This window comes from Caenorhabditis elegans, chromosome II (genome assembly GCF_000002985.6).
Source record: "Caenorhabditis elegans chromosome II".
Lineage (NCBI taxonomy): Eukaryota > Metazoa > Nematoda > Chromadorea > Rhabditida > Rhabditidae > Caenorhabditis > Caenorhabditis elegans.
Genome location: NC_003280.10, coordinates 9,156,105 through 9,173,022, shown reverse-complemented (window position 1 = coordinate 9,173,022; position 16,918 = coordinate 9,156,105). Strand labels below are relative to the sequence as shown.

General features: G+C 35.7%; 6 protein-coding genes across 7 annotated transcripts; 3 read left to right on the top strand and 3 right to left on the bottom strand.

Annotated features, from left to right (window-relative positions):
- Positions 1-73: 73 nt before the first annotated feature.
- On the top strand, positions 74-5,090 carry T23G7.2 (Calcineurin-like phosphoesterase domain-containing protein; the record flags this gene model as incomplete). 2 transcript variants are annotated; one of them, NR_002364.1, is made up of 10 exons in its annotated part: positions 74-172; positions 224-289; positions 341-442; positions 3,247-3,494; positions 3,631-3,723; positions 3,774-3,878; positions 3,929-4,017; positions 4,070-4,354; positions 4,401-4,520; positions 4,576-4,981. NR_002364.1 is itself a non-coding variant. In NM_001027185.5 (9 exons), 9 exons carry the CDS (start codon positions 98-100, stop codon positions 4,979-4,981), a joined length of 1,341 nt encoding a protein of 446 aa, NP_001022356.1. In that variant the 3' UTR covers positions 4,982-5,090. The 2 variants fall into 2 exon arrangements, 1 of the variants encoding a protein (NP_001022356.1); NM_001027185.5 differs by lacking the exon at positions 3,247-3,494 and having other exon boundaries at positions 98-172; positions 4,576-5,090.
- dpl-1 (Transcription factor dpl-1) lies at positions 458-3,113 on the bottom strand. Its single transcript, NM_063556.8, has 11 exons — positions 3,058-3,113; positions 2,676-3,011; positions 2,362-2,627; positions 2,250-2,318; positions 2,103-2,200; positions 1,946-2,059; positions 1,704-1,898; positions 1,475-1,659; positions 1,267-1,428; positions 960-1,218; positions 458-915 (listed from the first exon to the last, which is right to left on the bottom strand). Exons 1-11 carry the CDS (start codon positions 3,064-3,066, stop codon positions 812-814), a joined length of 1,797 nt encoding a protein of 598 aa, NP_495957.1. The 5' UTR covers positions 3,067-3,113; the 3' UTR covers positions 458-811.
- Positions 5,091-5,192: 102 nt separating the features above from the next.
- Positions 5,193-7,094, top strand: T23G7.3 (G-patch domain-containing protein). Its single transcript, NM_063554.7, has 4 exons — positions 5,193-5,305; positions 5,352-5,654; positions 5,704-6,211; positions 6,829-7,094. The coding sequence occupies exons 1-4, from the start codon at positions 5,223-5,225 to the stop codon at positions 6,952-6,954; spliced, it is 1,020 nt and encodes a 339-aa protein (NP_495955.1). The 5' UTR covers positions 5,193-5,222; the 3' UTR covers positions 6,955-7,094.
- A 116-nt stretch (positions 7,095-7,210) lies between these two features.
- W07A12.8 (DapB_N domain-containing protein) lies at positions 7,211-9,656 on the top strand. The gene is made up of 4 exons (NM_001027225.5): positions 7,211-7,346; positions 7,447-7,649; positions 8,795-8,889; positions 9,419-9,656. Exons 1-4 carry the CDS (start codon positions 7,320-7,322, stop codon positions 9,574-9,576), a joined length of 483 nt encoding a protein of 160 aa, NP_001022396.2. The 5' UTR covers positions 7,211-7,319; the 3' UTR covers positions 9,577-9,656.
- On the bottom strand, positions 9,575-11,644 carry rhy-1 (Regulator of hypoxia-inducible factor 1). The gene is made up of 4 exons (NM_063553.5): positions 11,459-11,644; positions 10,347-11,219; positions 10,087-10,292; positions 9,575-9,977 (listed from the first exon to the last, which is right to left on the bottom strand). The coding sequence occupies exons 1-4, from the start codon at positions 11,636-11,638 to the stop codon at positions 9,728-9,730; spliced, it is 1,509 nt and encodes a 502-aa protein (NP_495954.1). The 5' UTR covers positions 11,639-11,644; the 3' UTR covers positions 9,575-9,727.
- Positions 11,645-13,038: 1,394 nt separating this feature from the next.
- On the bottom strand, positions 13,039-14,912 carry oac-54 (Acyltransferase 3 domain-containing protein). Its single transcript, NM_063552.6, has 4 exons — positions 14,783-14,912; positions 13,695-14,567; positions 13,443-13,648; positions 13,039-13,398 (listed from the first exon to the last, which is right to left on the bottom strand). The coding sequence occupies exons 1-4, from the start codon at positions 14,885-14,887 to the stop codon at positions 13,149-13,151; spliced, it is 1,434 nt and encodes a 477-aa protein (NP_495953.3). The 5' UTR covers positions 14,888-14,912; the 3' UTR covers positions 13,039-13,148.
- Positions 14,913-16,918: the final 2,006 nt, after the last annotated feature.

Here is a 16,918-nt window from a genome sequence, read left to right as displayed (position 1 = left end):
ATAAACTGAGAGAGAACATTGACAATTCTATGCTAAACAGGAAAAGCGATCAGAAAAAAGATCTCGAGTGAGTATGTCTTCGCAGTTTCAATTTCAGATGAGTTTCGAGCGATTTCTCGTTTTTGGCTCGGTTATCTCCTGGATTCTGCTCACGTATTGCTCAAGATTTTGGGTGAGTTGATTTACATAAGCCCAGTTTTTTCTATAAGATATCATATTCCAGATTGAATCAGTGGAAGGATATTTAGTTGGTAACCGCCGTCGAGTCATTGCCGTGTTCCGCATTGAAGTGAGTTGCTTCTTCTAATTAAAAAATCTAATTAATTTAATCCAATTAAAGTGCATTTTAACTCTGTTAAATGTGTTTGCATACGGCCAGCTGATGAGATGGTTCGACGATGACATTGTCAAGGAGAAATCGTTGGATCGCCGAAAAATGCAGGTAAAACTAAAAATTATAATCTATCATTCTTTCATAAAAAATGATGGTAAAATCGGGAGCATTGAGTTACATATAATGCTGTCAAAGTCGGGGCATATAAGAAGCATATTTCAAAATGTCAAATTGAACACAAAATAATAATGTAAAAGGTAGATTATGAAATCTGTCGTCAATTCTAATCTGGCAAATGTCGGAATAGAATCGACGAAGAAGACTATACTATTTTAAAGATTAAAGAAGAGGGGATTTTAAAGGAGTCTAGAAATAAAATTGAAACTCGTATAGAAACTATTTTAAAAGCAGATGAGAATCGTTTGAGAACCTTTAAAAACTGGGAAAAGGGGGATAACAACTAGTTACATTAAACATTTACTGGAAATAATCGTATTCCTCCGGTTGAGGGTGTTGAATGAGAGCAGCGGCCTGCGCAGAAGTCATCGGCTGTTCCGTTTTGCGTTCAAATGTGCACATATCTGAAATTAAATTATTTAAATTATTTAAGGCAAATTTAAATTACCTTGCTCCATCATTTTCTTTTGTATAACTTGTTGAGCTGGAGATTGCTTTGGATTGTTGACAACAATTTTACGAATCACTTTCCGAACAATTGTGCCCGGCGGGTGTGGACCACCTGGAGCAACAATTCGCTGAGTTACGATTCGTTGTCCAGGTTGTAACTGATGTCCAGAAATGCTTCCAGCAGGATAGACAACTCTCTGTTGCACTTGATGTGGCTGACCCATATGACTCATTTGTGGTTGCTGTGGACGAACTCTCTGAAAAATAAGAAAAATCAGTTTGTGAAATCTTTAAAACGAACTTACATATCTCTGACCAACTGGCTGATGCATCGGTTGATGTCCTTGTGGCACGTAGTATTTTACAGGTCCTGAATTCACAGAAGTAGCTCCAGTTGAGAGCCTGCGATCTGGAGGTACAGTAGAGTACGGCCGATTGACAGTTCGAACGACGGGAGTCATATCATGCTGAAAATGTTTTAGTTGTACTGAAAAATCTTCATTTTGAACAAACCTTCATTGGTCCTTGTGTCTTCTGTACGTAATATCGTTTGGTAACGGGTGGTACTTGAAGAGGCGTGTTAACTTGAGCTCGAATCTTTTGTGGACTATAAGTATTATACATTGGCCCTCGGCTGGCTGATCCCTGATTAACATTCTTATCCATATCATAATCGCGTTCCATTATACCGGCAGCAGCTAGAAAAAACAATTTTTTTAATGTTTTTAAAAAACTTTTTTACCACTTCTGTCCTCACTTCCATCGTTTATCAAATGCTCCTGAAGCTGTCTGTTGAATCGCGATGAATATGACATTTGCGCCAAAGAGCTTGTCGGCTCAACGTATTGGGCTTGTGAGAGGTTCATAGACATTTGATCAGCAATCAACTGTTGTTGTTTTCTCTTTTCCTCTTTTTCTGCTTCAACCTTTTTACGGTCTGAAAATTGTGGTTTCCATGATTGATTTTTAAAAAGAAATACTTACTGGCAATGATTTCGTCGACATAGTGCTGGTGTAAGGTTGGCAAAAAGCTTTTCGCAGTTTTGACTTCTTCCGCTGTGGGATTTGTAGTCTCCAAACTGCATGCAAGGTTCAACTCTGAAAAATGTGGATCTTATCGGTTTTTGGCATTTAAATTTACTTTTTAAAATTTCGAAATCATCGTGAATTTCAAACTTCTTGTCGAACGAGAACAGAAATTCGGATTTGTCTGATGATACACTGCATTCCACATTTGCTCTTAAAAATAGATATTTGAGACTATTATAATTTTGGAATTTCAACTTACTCTTTATCAGTATTAATTATTAAAAACGGAAGATGAAGTACAGTGTCGTTTTCTGGGCGACCATTTTTGCTGAAAATTTAACTTTTCTAAAATATTTAACACTCAAACGTACTGCTCATTTTTTCTATTCCGTTCGACCAAATTTTTGTAAGAAACAATTTGCAATACCATTTCTTCGAGAGCCTGCTTTTTGGAACTTATGCTGGCTTCCCGTCGCGATTTCTCTTCTTCCAATCTCGAAATTTCTTGTGAAGCTGAAGCAGGAAGTCCAATCCATCTGATATCTTTCTTGCTTTTTGTGATGATATTCATTGCCAAAAGAACGTTCAACGCATCGTATACTCTCCTCCGAATATTTTTCATATCGTATTCTTGTTTCTAGAAAAAAAAAGTTTTTTTTCAAAAGAAGAAAAACAAACTTCTTACCACAACATCAATCTGCTTGATAAGATTATTTTGAAAGTAATCTGCTACCAGTTCATCAGCCACTTCATTGTAATTCGTCAATCCTTTTTCTTTCACCTTTTCACAAACTTTCGTGGAAAAATGTCTGAGTCCGGTTGGTTTGTCAGATTGTTGACCTCCTGCTCCACTAGATCCTCCAACTCCCGAAGGTTCATCCCAGCCCACAGGTTCATTGTGACTCTCATCTTGGTATGAACGAGGAAGACCTGTAGGCATTTGAACAATTCGTCTTCCCATACTCAGGGATACTTGTGGTCGACTTTGTGCCGGTTGGCCGATACGGGGATCGTAGTTTGTCTGCAAATGTTAGTTTAATATAATATCGATTTCTTATTTTACAAACCGGGTTCATTTCTACAGGACCTGCCTGGACGAATCAAGATTTTCGATTGCTTAGATCTGTAAATGATGACTTTGATTACGAGAAAAGCTACGAAAAGTGTTAATTATAAGAATAATGAATGATATTTTGTTGCCATCGTAAAAAACTGATTCTTTTCTGTTCTAAATCTAAATTTTATCGGTTTTTAAGAACGCTGCAATACAAACGTTAACCAGAACAATTTTTGATCAATACGTGAGAGAAATCAATAATATTCGGAAGATGGAGGAAAACAGAAAAAACCCAAATTTGAAGACGCGCCGTGCGTTGCGAGACCCATCAATGACGATAAACAACGCGAGAGGTGTCAAGGCGGAGTGTTGTTGCTGAACAAAATTTTCTTTTTTTTTCGTTCGACACTGAAATTTCAACAAATTGCAATATTCTTGTTGGAAAAAGTTAGCAAAACAAGAATTTGCTTTTAAATAAAAATTTATTTTGTTTTCCTGCTACGATTTCAAAGACCATAACTATTTTTCTCTTCAAATCGATTAAATCTTCTTCTCACCAAAAACTGACCTATTCTCATTTCAGACAATCCGGAAACGATGCTCGGATGGCCTTATTATTTTCCTAGTTCTCGGACAAGCGATTTATTTTATGTATTATGCCCCAGCATTTCTCCAGGTTTGTTTTTAGAAATTGTGTTGCTGTTAAAAGAGTCTCTTGCATTTCAGTGGCTTCTCTTCGATCTCACCTCAATCTGCGCGGGAATATGGACTAACATGATTGCATTCGTATGTGGATTTGGGATTGTTAATTTCTATGCTGGAAAAATGAAGGTAATATTAATTTCAATAATATTTAAATTATTTTAAAAAAATTTTCTCAGATGTTCCATTACACCGCTTCGATTTTGGAAATAATAGGAAAGGTTCCTTATTTTAACGATCTCATGTGGAAAAGAAGATCTCAAATAAAGTAACAAAAAACATCTCATTTCGGAACTTATCATTAAAAATGTTATTTTCAGATTCACAATGATAATCACCTTGCTTCTGTCAGTCAGTATGTTTATATCACGCGATTGGATTGTTGTCAAAGAAAAGACCATCAAAATAAAAAACTTCACTGCTGATGGAAATCGATTAAAATTGGCAGTGATCTCTGATTTGCACGCTGGTGCAAGTGTTTATTCGGAACAAATCAATCAAGTTGTCGAAAAAGTGCTTGAAAATCCAGTTGATGCTATTCTGATTGTTGGAGATATGGTAGATGCTCCTGTTGCGGAAATCGAGGATAGAGTTCGACCAATTCTGTAGGCGAATTAGTTTGATTCACAAAATTTCAATTTTTGTTTTCAGTCAACTCCCTGCTCACGCACCTACTTATTTCGTAACTGGCAATCATGAATATTATTATGGAGACGTTCAGGAATGGATAAGATTCTACAAAAATGGCCGTATTAATGTTCTTGAAAACGAGTAAGTTTTACAAAGTTTTTGAGTTTTTCTTGGAAGTAACAGTGATATTTTTCAGAAGTACAATGCTGAAAGGAGTCTGTTTGGCTGGAGTAAACGATATTTCAAGTCCGAAATCTGGAATCTTGAACACTAAAATGGATCTACCAAAAGCCATCCATCGATGTCCATCAAATACTTCTCAAATCGTCATGGCACACAATCCGGCATCAATTCGAGAATTCATCGTAGATCATCCGAAAGAATTATCAGAAATTGATATTGTCTTATCTGGACACACTCATGCAGGACAATTCTACGTAGTTATTCCAGTAGTTTATTGGCTTCTACCATACTTTTATGGACTCTATGAGATTCCATTTGGAGGTCAATTGATGGTAATGGCAGGATCATTGTATCAAGGACCACCCATGAAAATGATTGGAATGAGCGAAGTTTGGGTGTTGGAATTACTGGGAGAATAATGTGTTGTAAAATGTAAAATTCTCATTAAAACGGTTCGATGACTATTTTCTGTATGATTTCGTTGTAATTTATTTGATCTGTCTGTCTGAAATAAAAGTGTCTTCTTTGCTCCAATTTATTTTAACATTATTGATTTTACCAGTGTTCGGAACACTGTAATATTTTATTTATACAATCATTCTAATTATATTTCAATTCCTGTGATTTTAGGGTTTATCGACGCTTCAATTCTTTTGGAAAATGTCGATTTTGGCAGAGCCGAAGAGAAAACAAAAAATTAGTATTGATCCCCAAAATTTGACATGGAAAAATGACGATCAGAAGTAAGTTTTCTCCTATCAATAATCAGGTTTCATCAACATTTTACAGACTGTCAAAAAAGCTTATGGAGAAAATGGGATGGTCCGAAGGAGATGGCCTGGGAAGAAATCGTCAAGGAAACGCAGACTCTGTGAAGCTCAAGGCAAATACTTCTGGAAGAGGACTTGGTGCTGACAAAATGGCTGATTATGATTCTACATGGATTTCTCATCACGACGATTTCGCCGATCTTTTGGCAGCTTTGAACAAAAATAAAGAACAGGAACCAGAACAAACGGAAGAAGAAAAGAATGCAGCTGCGGAGAAGATTTCCATTGAATTGAAAAGCAAATCGATTAGGAGAAGAATTCAGTAAGTTTGAAACATCATTTTAAAAAAGTATAAGTATATCAATTTTTAGTTATCAAAAATTCACTCGCGCCAAGGATACAAGTAACTACAGCGATAGCCACAAAAAAGGAATTCTTGGATATGGAAGACTCAAATCTGACAATGCCGAAGAGAAAATCGAAGAAAAAACTGAAAATTCATCTGTAAAATCTGATAGTTCTGATAGCCAAGCTGACAGTCAAGAGAAAAAGGAGGGAAATAACACTGTCAGCACCCTATCCGTCGGTGACTATTTCGCTGCAAAAATGGCTGCTTTGAAGGCAAAACGGGAGGCTGCAGCTGCTAATCAGACAGAAGTGAAAATGGAAATAAAGACTGAAGTGGAGGAAGAAGAATCGGATGAAGAAAAAGCTCGTCGAAAAGCCGAAAAAAAGGAGAGAAAACGATTGAGACGAGAACAAAGAGATAAGGAAGAAACTCTGGAAACAGTTGAAACTATTCTGGAAGTAAAACAAGAAGTTAAGGAAGAAATTATTGATGAAGAGTTTGATGAAGCTGAACGTAAACGACTGAAAAAGGTAGATAAGCTATTTTTAGAAATATGGTTGACAGCAAGGGTGTCGTTTTTCGATTTTTTCGATTTTTCGATTATTTCGAGGGAAAATCGAAAAACGAAAATGTTCGATGTTTCGATTTTCTGAAAAATCTTAAAGTCGAAAAAAATGTTCAGAAAATTAATCATAAAATAAGATTTAAAAAATCTAATTTAGCTTATATTGATGAAGGAACGTAAAAATTTCTTTAAAAAATAAGGAAATGACCAAAATTTTAAGCTAATTTTTTTTTAATTGAAAATTTTTTCGAAATATCGAAAAATCGAAAAAAAAACGAAAATTTCGATTTTTTGTTACATACTTTGAGTAAGTCACAAAAAATCGAAAAACCGACACCCGTGGTCGACAGTATCTAGTGCTAAACATCAAATACCTGACTTTATTCTTGCACAAAAAATATTTTGATTCCCTGAATTCGATTAACTTTTTTCAAAAAGTTTATCAATTTATTATCATAGCTTCAAATTGAGTGATAATATTATAAACATGCCCATTACCGAAAGTGTCATCTTGACAAGGTTGCACTTTTATCAAAATTGTCAAAATTATTTGAATAAACCTCAAATTGACACATGTTCCAGGAAAAGAAACGTCTGAAGCGACTCCGCGAGCAGCAACAACCGGAAAATGAAGGAGCTGAAGGTGGGGAGGCAGATGAAGAAGAAATTCCAAGAAAAAGAAAGAAGCACACCGAAGATGAGCACTAACTTCCATACCGACTAAATTGCCAAATTTTTTGTTTTCAATTTCTATTGTTACTGTTTTCCGTTTTATTGTTGTACTACTCGTATACTCTGTTTCTTTTTTCCTTCTGCTACACTTGATAGATAAAACAAACGTTTTCTTGGCTTGTGCTCCCGTTTTCTTGTTGCACGAAAATAATTAGCTTGCTGCTCTTTCTGAAATTGACTCCTTCGGGAGTGGGAGTAATGAATAGAAAGAGGAAGGAGGAGCTGCAAAAGCAGAAGAAGAAGAAGAAAATGAAATTGAAATTGAAATTGGATTAGTTGTGAAGAAGCAGATTCGCCGAATTTGAACAAAACGTAAAAGTCTGCAGCTGCAACACTAAAAAATGTTAGCTGTTCGAATTTCTAAAAGGGTAAGTTGGATTTTGAATTTAAAATTTAGATATCTGTCAAAGTTTTAGAGTTTTATTATGATATTGTAAGTGAATTTTTAAAAAACGTTACCAATTCCAGATGGTAGGTAACCTCTACATCGGAGCAAATGTTAAACAAAGAGCACAACTTGGAGAAAACTATTTAGAGGGAACAAATGTGGTAGCAGTTCATGGATTCAAGCAAATAGGGCTTGTTGCTCAGATATTAAAGGATCATGGTGCAAATGTAGAGGAGTTCATGTGTGATTTGAAACACTCCTCGGAGATTTCAAAAGCGGTTAGGTAAGATATCAAATTAAGAAAATCGATTTTTTTCTAAATCTGACAAAGACGTTTTTTGGGCAAATACTGTTTAACTACGAATTCCGCATTCAGATATTTCACTGCGTTGATCTTTTACGTGTTTTGGAAAGTCGGTGACTACAGAGATCTTGTTTTTTGGAAAACGGATCAATAATCTTATGAAAAGAATACTGATAGTGAGAAATTATAGGGATTAGTAACGGTAAGTACCGAGGCACGAAGTCAGAGTTGGTTCGGTTATCCTTCAGTGGGGCACTGACTGGTGGTTCAACTCCTTCAGTGTGGGGAGTTGTCCACACACCGGGGTGATAAGGGATACCCGCCGTATGGCAAAATCCCGAAATTTTTAGTTCACCAGCCTTAACACCCTGGTGACGGTCCTATGGGGGTGCCGGCCGAAAGGCAAAACTCACATTTCGGGGGCCATTGTGGACTGACTACGATCTATCTAGCGATCCCTATTCATGATTACAGCAGAATAGAAAAAAACCGGCAAATACTTTTAATGTTTCTGGATTTTTTACCAGAGAGCAAGAGATCATATCGTGTTTTTTTTAAATATCTAGAGTCAAATGTTCATAAGTTCTGATCATTTCATAGTGAATAAATTTCTAGAAATATAATCTGAAAACTCTTACTACCACAATATTACTACAGTACCCAATGGTATCCCTTCACCAACTCCAACTCGATATCCCATCAATAGAAAACAACGGAAATTTACTAGAACTACTTGAGAACAAACTACAATCGTGACCTATATATTTTCAAAAATTAAATTCATACATTTGTTCATATCTAGAATATAGTATGAAGATTAATTTTTAATTCGTAGTACAAAATCAGGTGTTTTTTCTGCATTTTAGGCTATTTTTATTGTATTTTATGCCTAAAAATGAAAATAGTATTAAAATAAACACATGTGAAACTTAAATTTGAATAATTCAATGTTTTGAGTATTCTAAAAAAATCCGGGTAGAAAAGGAATTGTACCAAAAATTGTACCGAGGATATCATTGGAAATCGTGCAAACATTTCAATCTAGCAGCTTTTTTTTATTGTCATATTCCTTGAATCCAAACAAGTTTTATGAAATAATCAAAATTTCTGAAATACGATTACAGAGAATCTGATATTCTCCTCGATGGTGTTCAGAAAGGAGGAGAGATTGAAGAGGCTGCAGCTTCGAATTCACGTTTGATTGTAGCTGAATGTGATTGTGAGTTTTAAGATTTCAGTATTGAATATATTTTAAATTTTGAGTGGAAACTACCATTTAGAAACTATTGGTTTAATTTGAAAAAAAAACATCCTCTCTGGAGTTAATATATGGTAATTTGCTCTACCTGAATTCAGACCATGAGTGTATGAAACTTAGCATTTTAATGTCTATAGAGAAATACATGATCACGGGACTTCCGAACAATATTAAACTAAAAACTCAGATATCCAGAATATATAAAACAACTGATATTGAATTGGTCTATATAGTTTTGGAGGTCCTTTCAGTCCATCACACTCCTCCTGATTTTGATCAACAGTTACCCAAATTTATTTTCATGCCTAGTAGTTTTAGTATACTTTAATCTCAAAAACCATTCGGTTGAATTTCGAATCATACAGTTCATTGAGACCAATATATGTTGAAAGACTGCGATGTGACTGATCTTTTGATAATAAAAACGTTCTTTAGAGATACTTCACTCTGTTATAAAATTAGATAAAAGATTTAAAAGTTACATTTCCAGGTGAGGATCCGTTCTCAGCTATGTCTGCAGTTGCAAGAATCTCAATGGCATTAGCAACTCGTGAAAGTACAGGACATGGTCAAAGACTTATTGCATCAGATTGTCTAGAATATTGGAAAGTTCTGAATAGATTTGGAAGATTACGAGATTGTTCTTAAATTATTAATTATTTATTGTGCTTATCGTTACCCGTAATTTCAAAATAATCGCACCAGAAACATAAACAATATACATAAATACAATTACACGTGGGTGGCAAAAGAAAACATATCCTAAAGCTTAATCGAAAAGATCATATCACAATTAAATCTACAGGCCCAGTCGTGTGGCATATTGAGATGTCAAATGCCCAATTGGGGCCTCAATGAAAAGATAAAAGATGAGAGCAGCAATGAATGATAGAATTGCAACAAATGGAAGAACTAGTAGAAGATGAATTGGTGAAGTGGCAGCTTGAAGGAATGGGAGCCAATTGAAAATATAGACAACTGGCATATGAAGGAGATACGCGTTGTAGGTGAGCTTGGCAAGCATGGCGAAGATCGGATTTGTTGGACGGCTGAAAAATAATAACTAGAATTATATAATTTTTTGATTTTTTTTTCAATTTCAGGAAGTTTACCTGAAAGTTTAAGAAGATTCTTTTTGTAAAAGTAAAATATACTCACTATTCTTGTCTGAAATACAGAGCAGCAATCATTCCAGAAATAGCCATAGCGAATACAGATCGGAATACTGCCGTGTAAACTGTATTATAGAGAGTATTTCCAGCATTTGGGTTCCAATATTCTGGGAGAATTGCGTAGATTGTGGCGATTGCGACAATGAGACTGGAACGGAAGAGTGTCTTGGATGTAGTCGAAACCATGATGTACTGAAAGATAGAAAGTTAATTTTAATTATCTAATTTCAAAAAGTTGAAACTTACTTTGCTGGAAACTGTGATGTATCCGAGAAGAAGACCGATAAGGAATGGACCACACTTGGTATATGGTCTTGAGTACATGTCCCAAAGTCCAGCATAAATACTCTTCAATGTCTCTGCGTCTTGCCCTGGATATGAAATGAATGGAATATCGACATCACTTTGGTTGCAAGTTCCATAGGCGGTACAGTAACCCGCACGGATGACCATAGAGGCAATTATAGTGGTAATAGTGAGAGCCATTCCACGTTTTGGAAACTTGTGAAGAAGATTCAAGAAGATTGGAGCAACCATGTAAAGTTGCATGTCGAGTCCCAAATACCAAAGATATCCCATGCAAGTTGGTGTGGATTGCCAATTAGAAGTGAATGTTACATGGGAAAGAATACCCCAAAAACCACAAGCGGAGACCATTGAAGAGGAGTATCGTGGGAGAAGAGCATTCATGATTGGACCAGCAGCGATGTAGACAAAAATGAACATGGATGGAGCCAAGCGGAGTAGTCTACGAGCAATAAATGATTTCCAATGTTGGAAAAATGGCTCATCGGCTTTACGAAGCCACGATCTAGCTGCCAAAAGTCCAGAAAGTACAAGGAAAATTTCAACTCCAAGAGCAGAGTTTCCCATGAGAGCTCCAAAAATTGGATGATCATGCATTGCACTTTTGAATGCATCAGCAGATGGTAGTCGATCCAAAATATCAATTCTTCCTTCACTTCCAGTATGGTTAAGCATAACCCAAAGGATTGCAACGAATCGGAAGATATCCAATACATCGAGTTTCGAGGATCTTTCAGTGAGCAATTCTTTGACTGATCGCTTGAGGCTCAAGCAGGAAAAGACGCTTACTGGAGCAAGTGTTCCGATGACGACCTACAATATAATTGAATGAATATTGATAATTCCCTAGCTAGTCTAAAGATGGCCTAAAGAACAATACACATTGTCTAGTTCAAAAAGTATAAGATTTTAAGCTGTAACTCTATTGTCACATAATGATCATCGAAACTGTCAGTCTGAATTCCTGTTTTATCAGAAATTATTTTGCAAGTCTGCACGTTCTTCTCACATTCTGATAAAACATAAAAGTCTCACGTAGTCTACCAACTTACAAGTGTCATCCATGCCAAAAGTGGACTACTGGCCATTCGTACAGTATCAGGAATAAATGCATTTGTTAAGCAAGAAGATAGATTTGAGTTGAGTACTGATGTCATTGGTGATGAGTACAATCGCACTTCGCTGAGTCGTTCCATGATTATTAGAGTGTGAGTGTGTGGCGATGATGACATATATGTCTGAAGAAAGAAGAAGGTCAAATTGTGAGGGAGAAGAACAAGAAAAAAAAGATCAAAATTTGAAAATAAAACGTAGACTGAGAGAGGTTGGAAAAGCGATATCACGTGGAGACGGCATGGGCTTCCGAGATTTGCAGCCCAGACGAGAAGGATGCAAAATGTAACGGGGAGACAGCAAGTTGTATCAATTACTTGAAAGTAGGAGAGAGAAATAAAAAAAAATTAAAAGATTAACTATCAGAGGAAGTTTTGGCATTTACGAAAGTGTATGATAAACTAGATTCTCCGAATAATTTCTGATTTGTCCTTGATAACAATTATGATTAGAAGATGACCGATCATGATCATTAGGGCAAAACAAATAGAGTTTGGTGAAGCATGTCAAGAACTTAGAAACAAACATCCTATATGTATTTAGACGTAGTTAAGTACAGAAATAAGAGGTATTTTTTAATTGAATACCGTAATCAGAATTGAGAAAATCAACACTGGGTATGCTGACGATGCATTGTCACGTTTTTTCATTAATACGGAACTATCAAATTAAGAGTTTAAGGAACGTGGGGAAGAACAAGATAAACGATTCTTTAATAGTAGACAAAAAGTATTTCAAACTTGTTTCAAAGAAAATGTTATTTTTTTGAATGACATGAATTTACAAGATAAATATCAGAGTTCAGTAATTGATCACATCAATTTTTCATTTGTTTATACTGAACTTTTTACTTTGGACTAAAAATACTGTTTCAATAAAATAAAAAAGAAATAAATAAGGAAACAAATATGCGGAAGACTTGATGACCAATCTCCAACAAAACTTTTCATTTATATACCACTGCCATATTCACCCTCCATGACAATAATCACACACACAACAGTTCCCGTGTTCAGTCTGCTCCGCCCACCTCCTAATTCATACAGTTCTTGATGAAAGTCACGTAGACATGCGTACGTGATAATCAGCAACTTAGATGGTGTGACAATGCGGTTTGCAGAAGAAAAGGAAATGTAAGAGGGAACTAGAAGGCGATGATAAGAAGATAGGATGAGAATACAGGCGAATAGGATGAGGTTTTGTCATCATTTCGCACCCGATGTCGGAGAACTAGTGTGATCTCTGAACATGTTGTCTTTGATGTATAAATTTATGTCTACTATTTTGGCCATTTATGACATCAGCTCTTTCTTACCGTTTCAGAATGTGTTTCTTGAAATATAATAAAAAACAGTTAAAGTTTTTAGTAAAACAAATATGGTACTCTAACTTTTGGTGCAAGTTTGCTTATTTTTTTGACTTGATTTTGAAATCAAAATTTCAAGCCTCCCTTTCGCCGTAAATTGTCATTTTTCTTCGAAGAAAGAAATTTGGTGTTTCATTGCAATTAACATACTTTTTCACTGAAAATATTTATGAAGCGAAAACCTACCTAAAATATAAAAAATATATAGAATGCTTATGCATAACAACCATACAAGACATATTGTTGTTATGAAAAATAATTTGTTATAACCCCAAACGTCGTGCGGACTGGGACATCAGATTTCCCATTGGTGCTTCAACGAAAAGGTAAAAAAACAAAGCCGCAACATAAGACAACATTGCAATAAACGGAATAACGAGAAATAGCTCAATTGGTGACGTGGCAGTTTGAAGAAATGATAGCCAATTGAAGGTGTAGACAACTGGCATATGAAGGAGATACGTGTTGAAAGTCAGCTTACCAAGTATAGAGAACACAAGAGGTGTTGAAGAACTGAAGCAATTAGAGAAATCGCAGAGAAAATACCTGGCACTCACCACCCTTCTTTGAAATACATTGCTGCAATCATTCCAGAAATAGCCATTGCGAATACAGATCGGAATACTGCCGTGTAAACTGTATTATAAAGAGTATTTCCAGCATTTGGGTTCCAGTATTCTGGGAGAATTGCGTAGATTGTGGCGATTGCGACAAAGAGACTGGAACGGAAGACTATCTTGGTTAAAGCATCAGACATTATATACTGAAAATTTTCAAAATCGAAAATATTTGTAAAATGTGATACCTACTTTACTGGAAACAGTGGTATATCCTAGAAGAAGCCCGATAAGAAATGGACCACATTTGGTATATGGCCTTGAATAAATTAACCACAGTCCTTCATAAGATCTTGCTAAAACTGCGGGATCTTGTCCTGGTTTTGTTATAAACGCTACATCCACATCACTGTGGTTGCAAGTTCCATAGGCGGTACAGTAACCCGCACGGATGAACATAGAGGCAATTATAGTGGTAATAGTGAGAACAATTCCCCGTTTTGGAGACTTGTGAAGAAGACTCAAGAAGATTGAAGCAACCATGTAAAGTTGCATGTCAAGTCCCAAATACCATATATATGTCATACAAGTAGGTGATGTTTGTAAGTTTCCCGTAAATGTGAAAAGTGAGATAATGTTCCAAAACCCACACGACGACACCGAAGAAAATGTGAATCTTGGAAGGAATTTCTTCATAATAGGACCAATTGCAATGTAAATAAAAATAAACATGACTGGAGCTAATCGAAGGATCCGACGAATGATAAACGTTATCCAATGTTGGAAGAATGGCTCATCGGCTTTACGAAGCCAGGATCTAGCTGCCAAAAGTCCCGAGAGTACAAGGAAAATTTCAACTCCAAGAGCAGAGTTTCCCATGAGAGCTCCAAAAATTGGATGATTATGCATTGCACTTGTAAACGCTTCTGCTGATGATAGTCCTTCCAGGACATCAATTCTTCCACGACCTCCAGTGTGGTTGATCATAACCCATATAATTGCGACGCATCGAAATATGTCAATGAAATCAAGCTTGGAAGATCTTCCGGTGAGCAATTCTTTGATAGACCGTTTCAGGCTCAATGCAGATAGAATGTTGTTGGAAGTAATGGATCCAAGGATTACCTGGAATTTAATTTTCCTTTTCATAGTGTAATCATAACGATTCTTGATCGCCAATCCTGAATTTTTTAATGAAAGACATGTCATTTATTAATTATGATCGTCACTACCAGTTATCACTTCGAATTCCCGTTTTCTCGGAATTCCTTCTGCAAAATCGCACGTTCTCACCTCTACCAAGTCATTCACAACATTTAAAAAATCACGTAGTCGCTTACTAATGCTGTCCATGCGATCAGAGGAGTGGCAGCAACTGTGACAGTATCCGGAAGGAGTGTGCTTGTAAGACATGATGTTGTATTCTTGTTGAGTGCTGATGACATAGTGCTGGCTTACTGATTCAAGTAAGATCTAGAGGATATGAACAATTATTGAAAGTTAAAAAAAAAAATCAAGTTGAAATTGACACAAATAAATTTAGAATTCCAAAGCGAACTAGGAATCAACACATTTTGCGAACTATTTAAATGACTTAGAGATGGTCAACAAACGCAGTGTTATCGATACTTTATGTGTTCACAGGAAGTTTAGATATTGGAAACTGACAACTTCCTGTCCACGAGTCAAATTTATGTCTGAATAGATTAAAGGTGGAGTTTCAAATTTCGAGCCATTGCTTGATTAGACTCAAAATGACCCAAAACGTTTTGTTAAAATTCGCCTAATTCTGGTTTTTTGGTTGTTTATTTATTTATTTTATTACAGTTTCTGTCTATGGGTACACAAAGTGTTATCAAACTTGGCCACCTGGAAACTGAAAAAATATTGTTGCATATTCAGATTTAATTTATCATATAAGGAAGTTTTTTTCAACTTTGACAATAAGAATAGGATATTTTAATCGTCTTCACTTGATTCTGATATACCCAGAATCCAATTTCAGCGCTTTACGATTTCATCAAGATCCAAAAATGTAGAGCCACAAACTTTCGAGCATTCTGAAACTGTCTTGGGCAATTCAATTTCTATTTTTCAAAACAAATGTTTCACATTTCAGCATTTCTTTTCTATTAGAAAGTCTTTGGACTTCCAAAGGTTTTAGAAACATCATCAATCACCAAACTTTTCAAAATGTGCATCAAAATTTCCCTTTTTATCAATGAATGTCATTTGCCATTTCCTTATCACCAACATTATTTCGAGCATCAGAAGATGCAACTGGAACTAAATCAGCAGACGTGCGTAATTTATGATTTCGAACTTTGACCTATCACCGGAAATTTGTAAAAAGGGTGTGTGAGAAATAAAATGGAAAAAATTAAGGGGAATTGAAAAATCAATTAGAGTATTGCAAAAATAAATTAAATGTTTATGCACTGGACTTAAATGCGCTGGAGTAATCCATAGGAAAAAGTAGTATAAGAGTTACGGTAAATCACAAATAGCAAAAATGAAGCTTGACAGTAGCTGCCAATACAAAACATATCAAAAACTTTAAAAGTCAGGCCAAGGCAAAAAACTTGCAGTTTAATAAATTTCAAAACAAAAACAAAATCAAAAGAGCACAAAATAAAACTGAAACATCAGTTGTCATTCCTGGATCTTTTGTGTTTTAATGGTTCCTCCACGAAACTTTTTGAAGTTTCTCTTACGTCACACCGTTCTCGAATTGCGGCGAGACTCAATAATTTACACTAAATTCTTTGACATGAAGCCAAGTGCAAAAGTTTCTGTTCAAAGAGCAAGGCATTTTTGTTTAGAAATTGGGAAGTTTCAATACGTTGTAGTCCACAGTTTGTATCTAAGCTTGATCATTCGATTATCACCAAAAGTAATGAGTTTGATTACGATGGTTTCATTTTCCAAATAAAAAATTAATGACTCCACCATATGCTACTTCGTTCCATGAAGCCCATATTGAACTACACTAGACACTTCAGTCCACTTTCCAGGTGGAAATCGTGTGTCTACAGTATTGCCACGAAGAAAAATCCCTTAAAATGCACGTAGTCGACTAAAATCACGTACCGCTCACATGTCTATTTATTGTCATCGTTTTCGGCGAGGATAGGATCGAAAAACCGTTCATAGCGTCATTTTGTGTCCCATGATATGGTAATTGGGGAGTGTGACATAGTAAGTTGAACCATGGGTTCTTGGGAATGACAGCTACAGCATTGATGTAAAAAAAATGGAAAATATACTTAAAACGATAAAAAAAAATTAAAAAAAAACGGTCAAAACTTCCAATATATACATAGAATTGTCAAAGTGGTTTCTAGGTGTTTTTTACCCACAAGTGAATTTATTGTTTAATCAAAGTTAATCAAAACAATAAAAAAAAGTCGGGACCCTCACGACTCCGACAAAGAGAGGAAAGAAATATACCGGCATTGAGAGAAGAAAGGGAAAAA

Coding starts and splice junctions, on each gene's coding strand:
- dpl-1 (NM_063556.8), bottom strand. Junction 1,660..1,703: donor TGGAAGTGAGGACAGAAGTG/GTAAAAAAGTTT, acceptor TGTTTTTTCTAG/CTGCTGCCGGTATAATGGAA. Junction 916..959: donor AAAGAAAATGATGGAGCAAG/GTAATTTAAATT, acceptor ATTTAATTTCAG/ATATGTGCACATTTGAACGC.
- T23G7.3 (NM_063554.7), top strand. CDS start 5,223: ATGTCGATTTTGGCAGAGCCGAAGAGAAAACAAAAAATTAGTATTGAT. Junction 5,655..5,703: donor TCGATTAGGAGAAGAATTCA/GTAAGTTTGAAA, acceptor ATCAATTTTTAG/TTATCAAAAATTCACTCGCG. Junction 6,212..6,828: donor AACGTAAACGACTGAAAAAG/GTAGATAAGCTA, acceptor CACATGTTCCAG/GAAAAGAAACGTCTGAAGCG.
- W07A12.8 (NM_001027225.5), top strand. CDS start 7,320: ATGTTAGCTGTTCGAATTTCTAAAAGG. Junction 7,347..7,446: donor CTGTTCGAATTTCTAAAAGG/GTAAGTTGGATT, acceptor TACCAATTCCAG/ATGGTAGGTAACCTCTACAT. Junction 7,650..8,794: donor GAGATTTCAAAAGCGGTTAG/GTAAGATATCAA, acceptor ATACGATTACAG/AGAATCTGATATTCTCCTCG.
- rhy-1 (NM_063553.5), bottom strand. CDS start 11,638: ATGTCATCATCGCCACACACTCACACTCTAATAATCATGGAACGACTC. Junction 10,293..10,346: donor ACATCACAGTTTCCAGCAAA/GTAAGTTTCAAC, acceptor TCTATCTTTCAG/TACATCATGGTTTCGACTAC. Junction 9,978..10,086: donor CTGTATTTCAGACAAGAATA/GTGAGTATATTT, acceptor ATTATTTTTCAG/CCGTCCAACAAATCCGATCT.
- oac-54 (NM_063552.6), bottom strand. CDS start 14,887: ATGTCATCAGCACTCAACAAGAATACAACATCATGTCTTACAAGCACA. Junction 13,649..13,694: donor ATACCACTGTTTCCAGTAAA/GTAGGTATCACA, acceptor GAAAATTTTCAG/TATATAATGTCTGATGCTTT. Junction 13,399..13,442: donor ATGTATTTCAAAGAAGGGTG/GTGAGTGCCAGG, acceptor TAATTGCTTCAG/TTCTTCAACACCTCTTGTGT.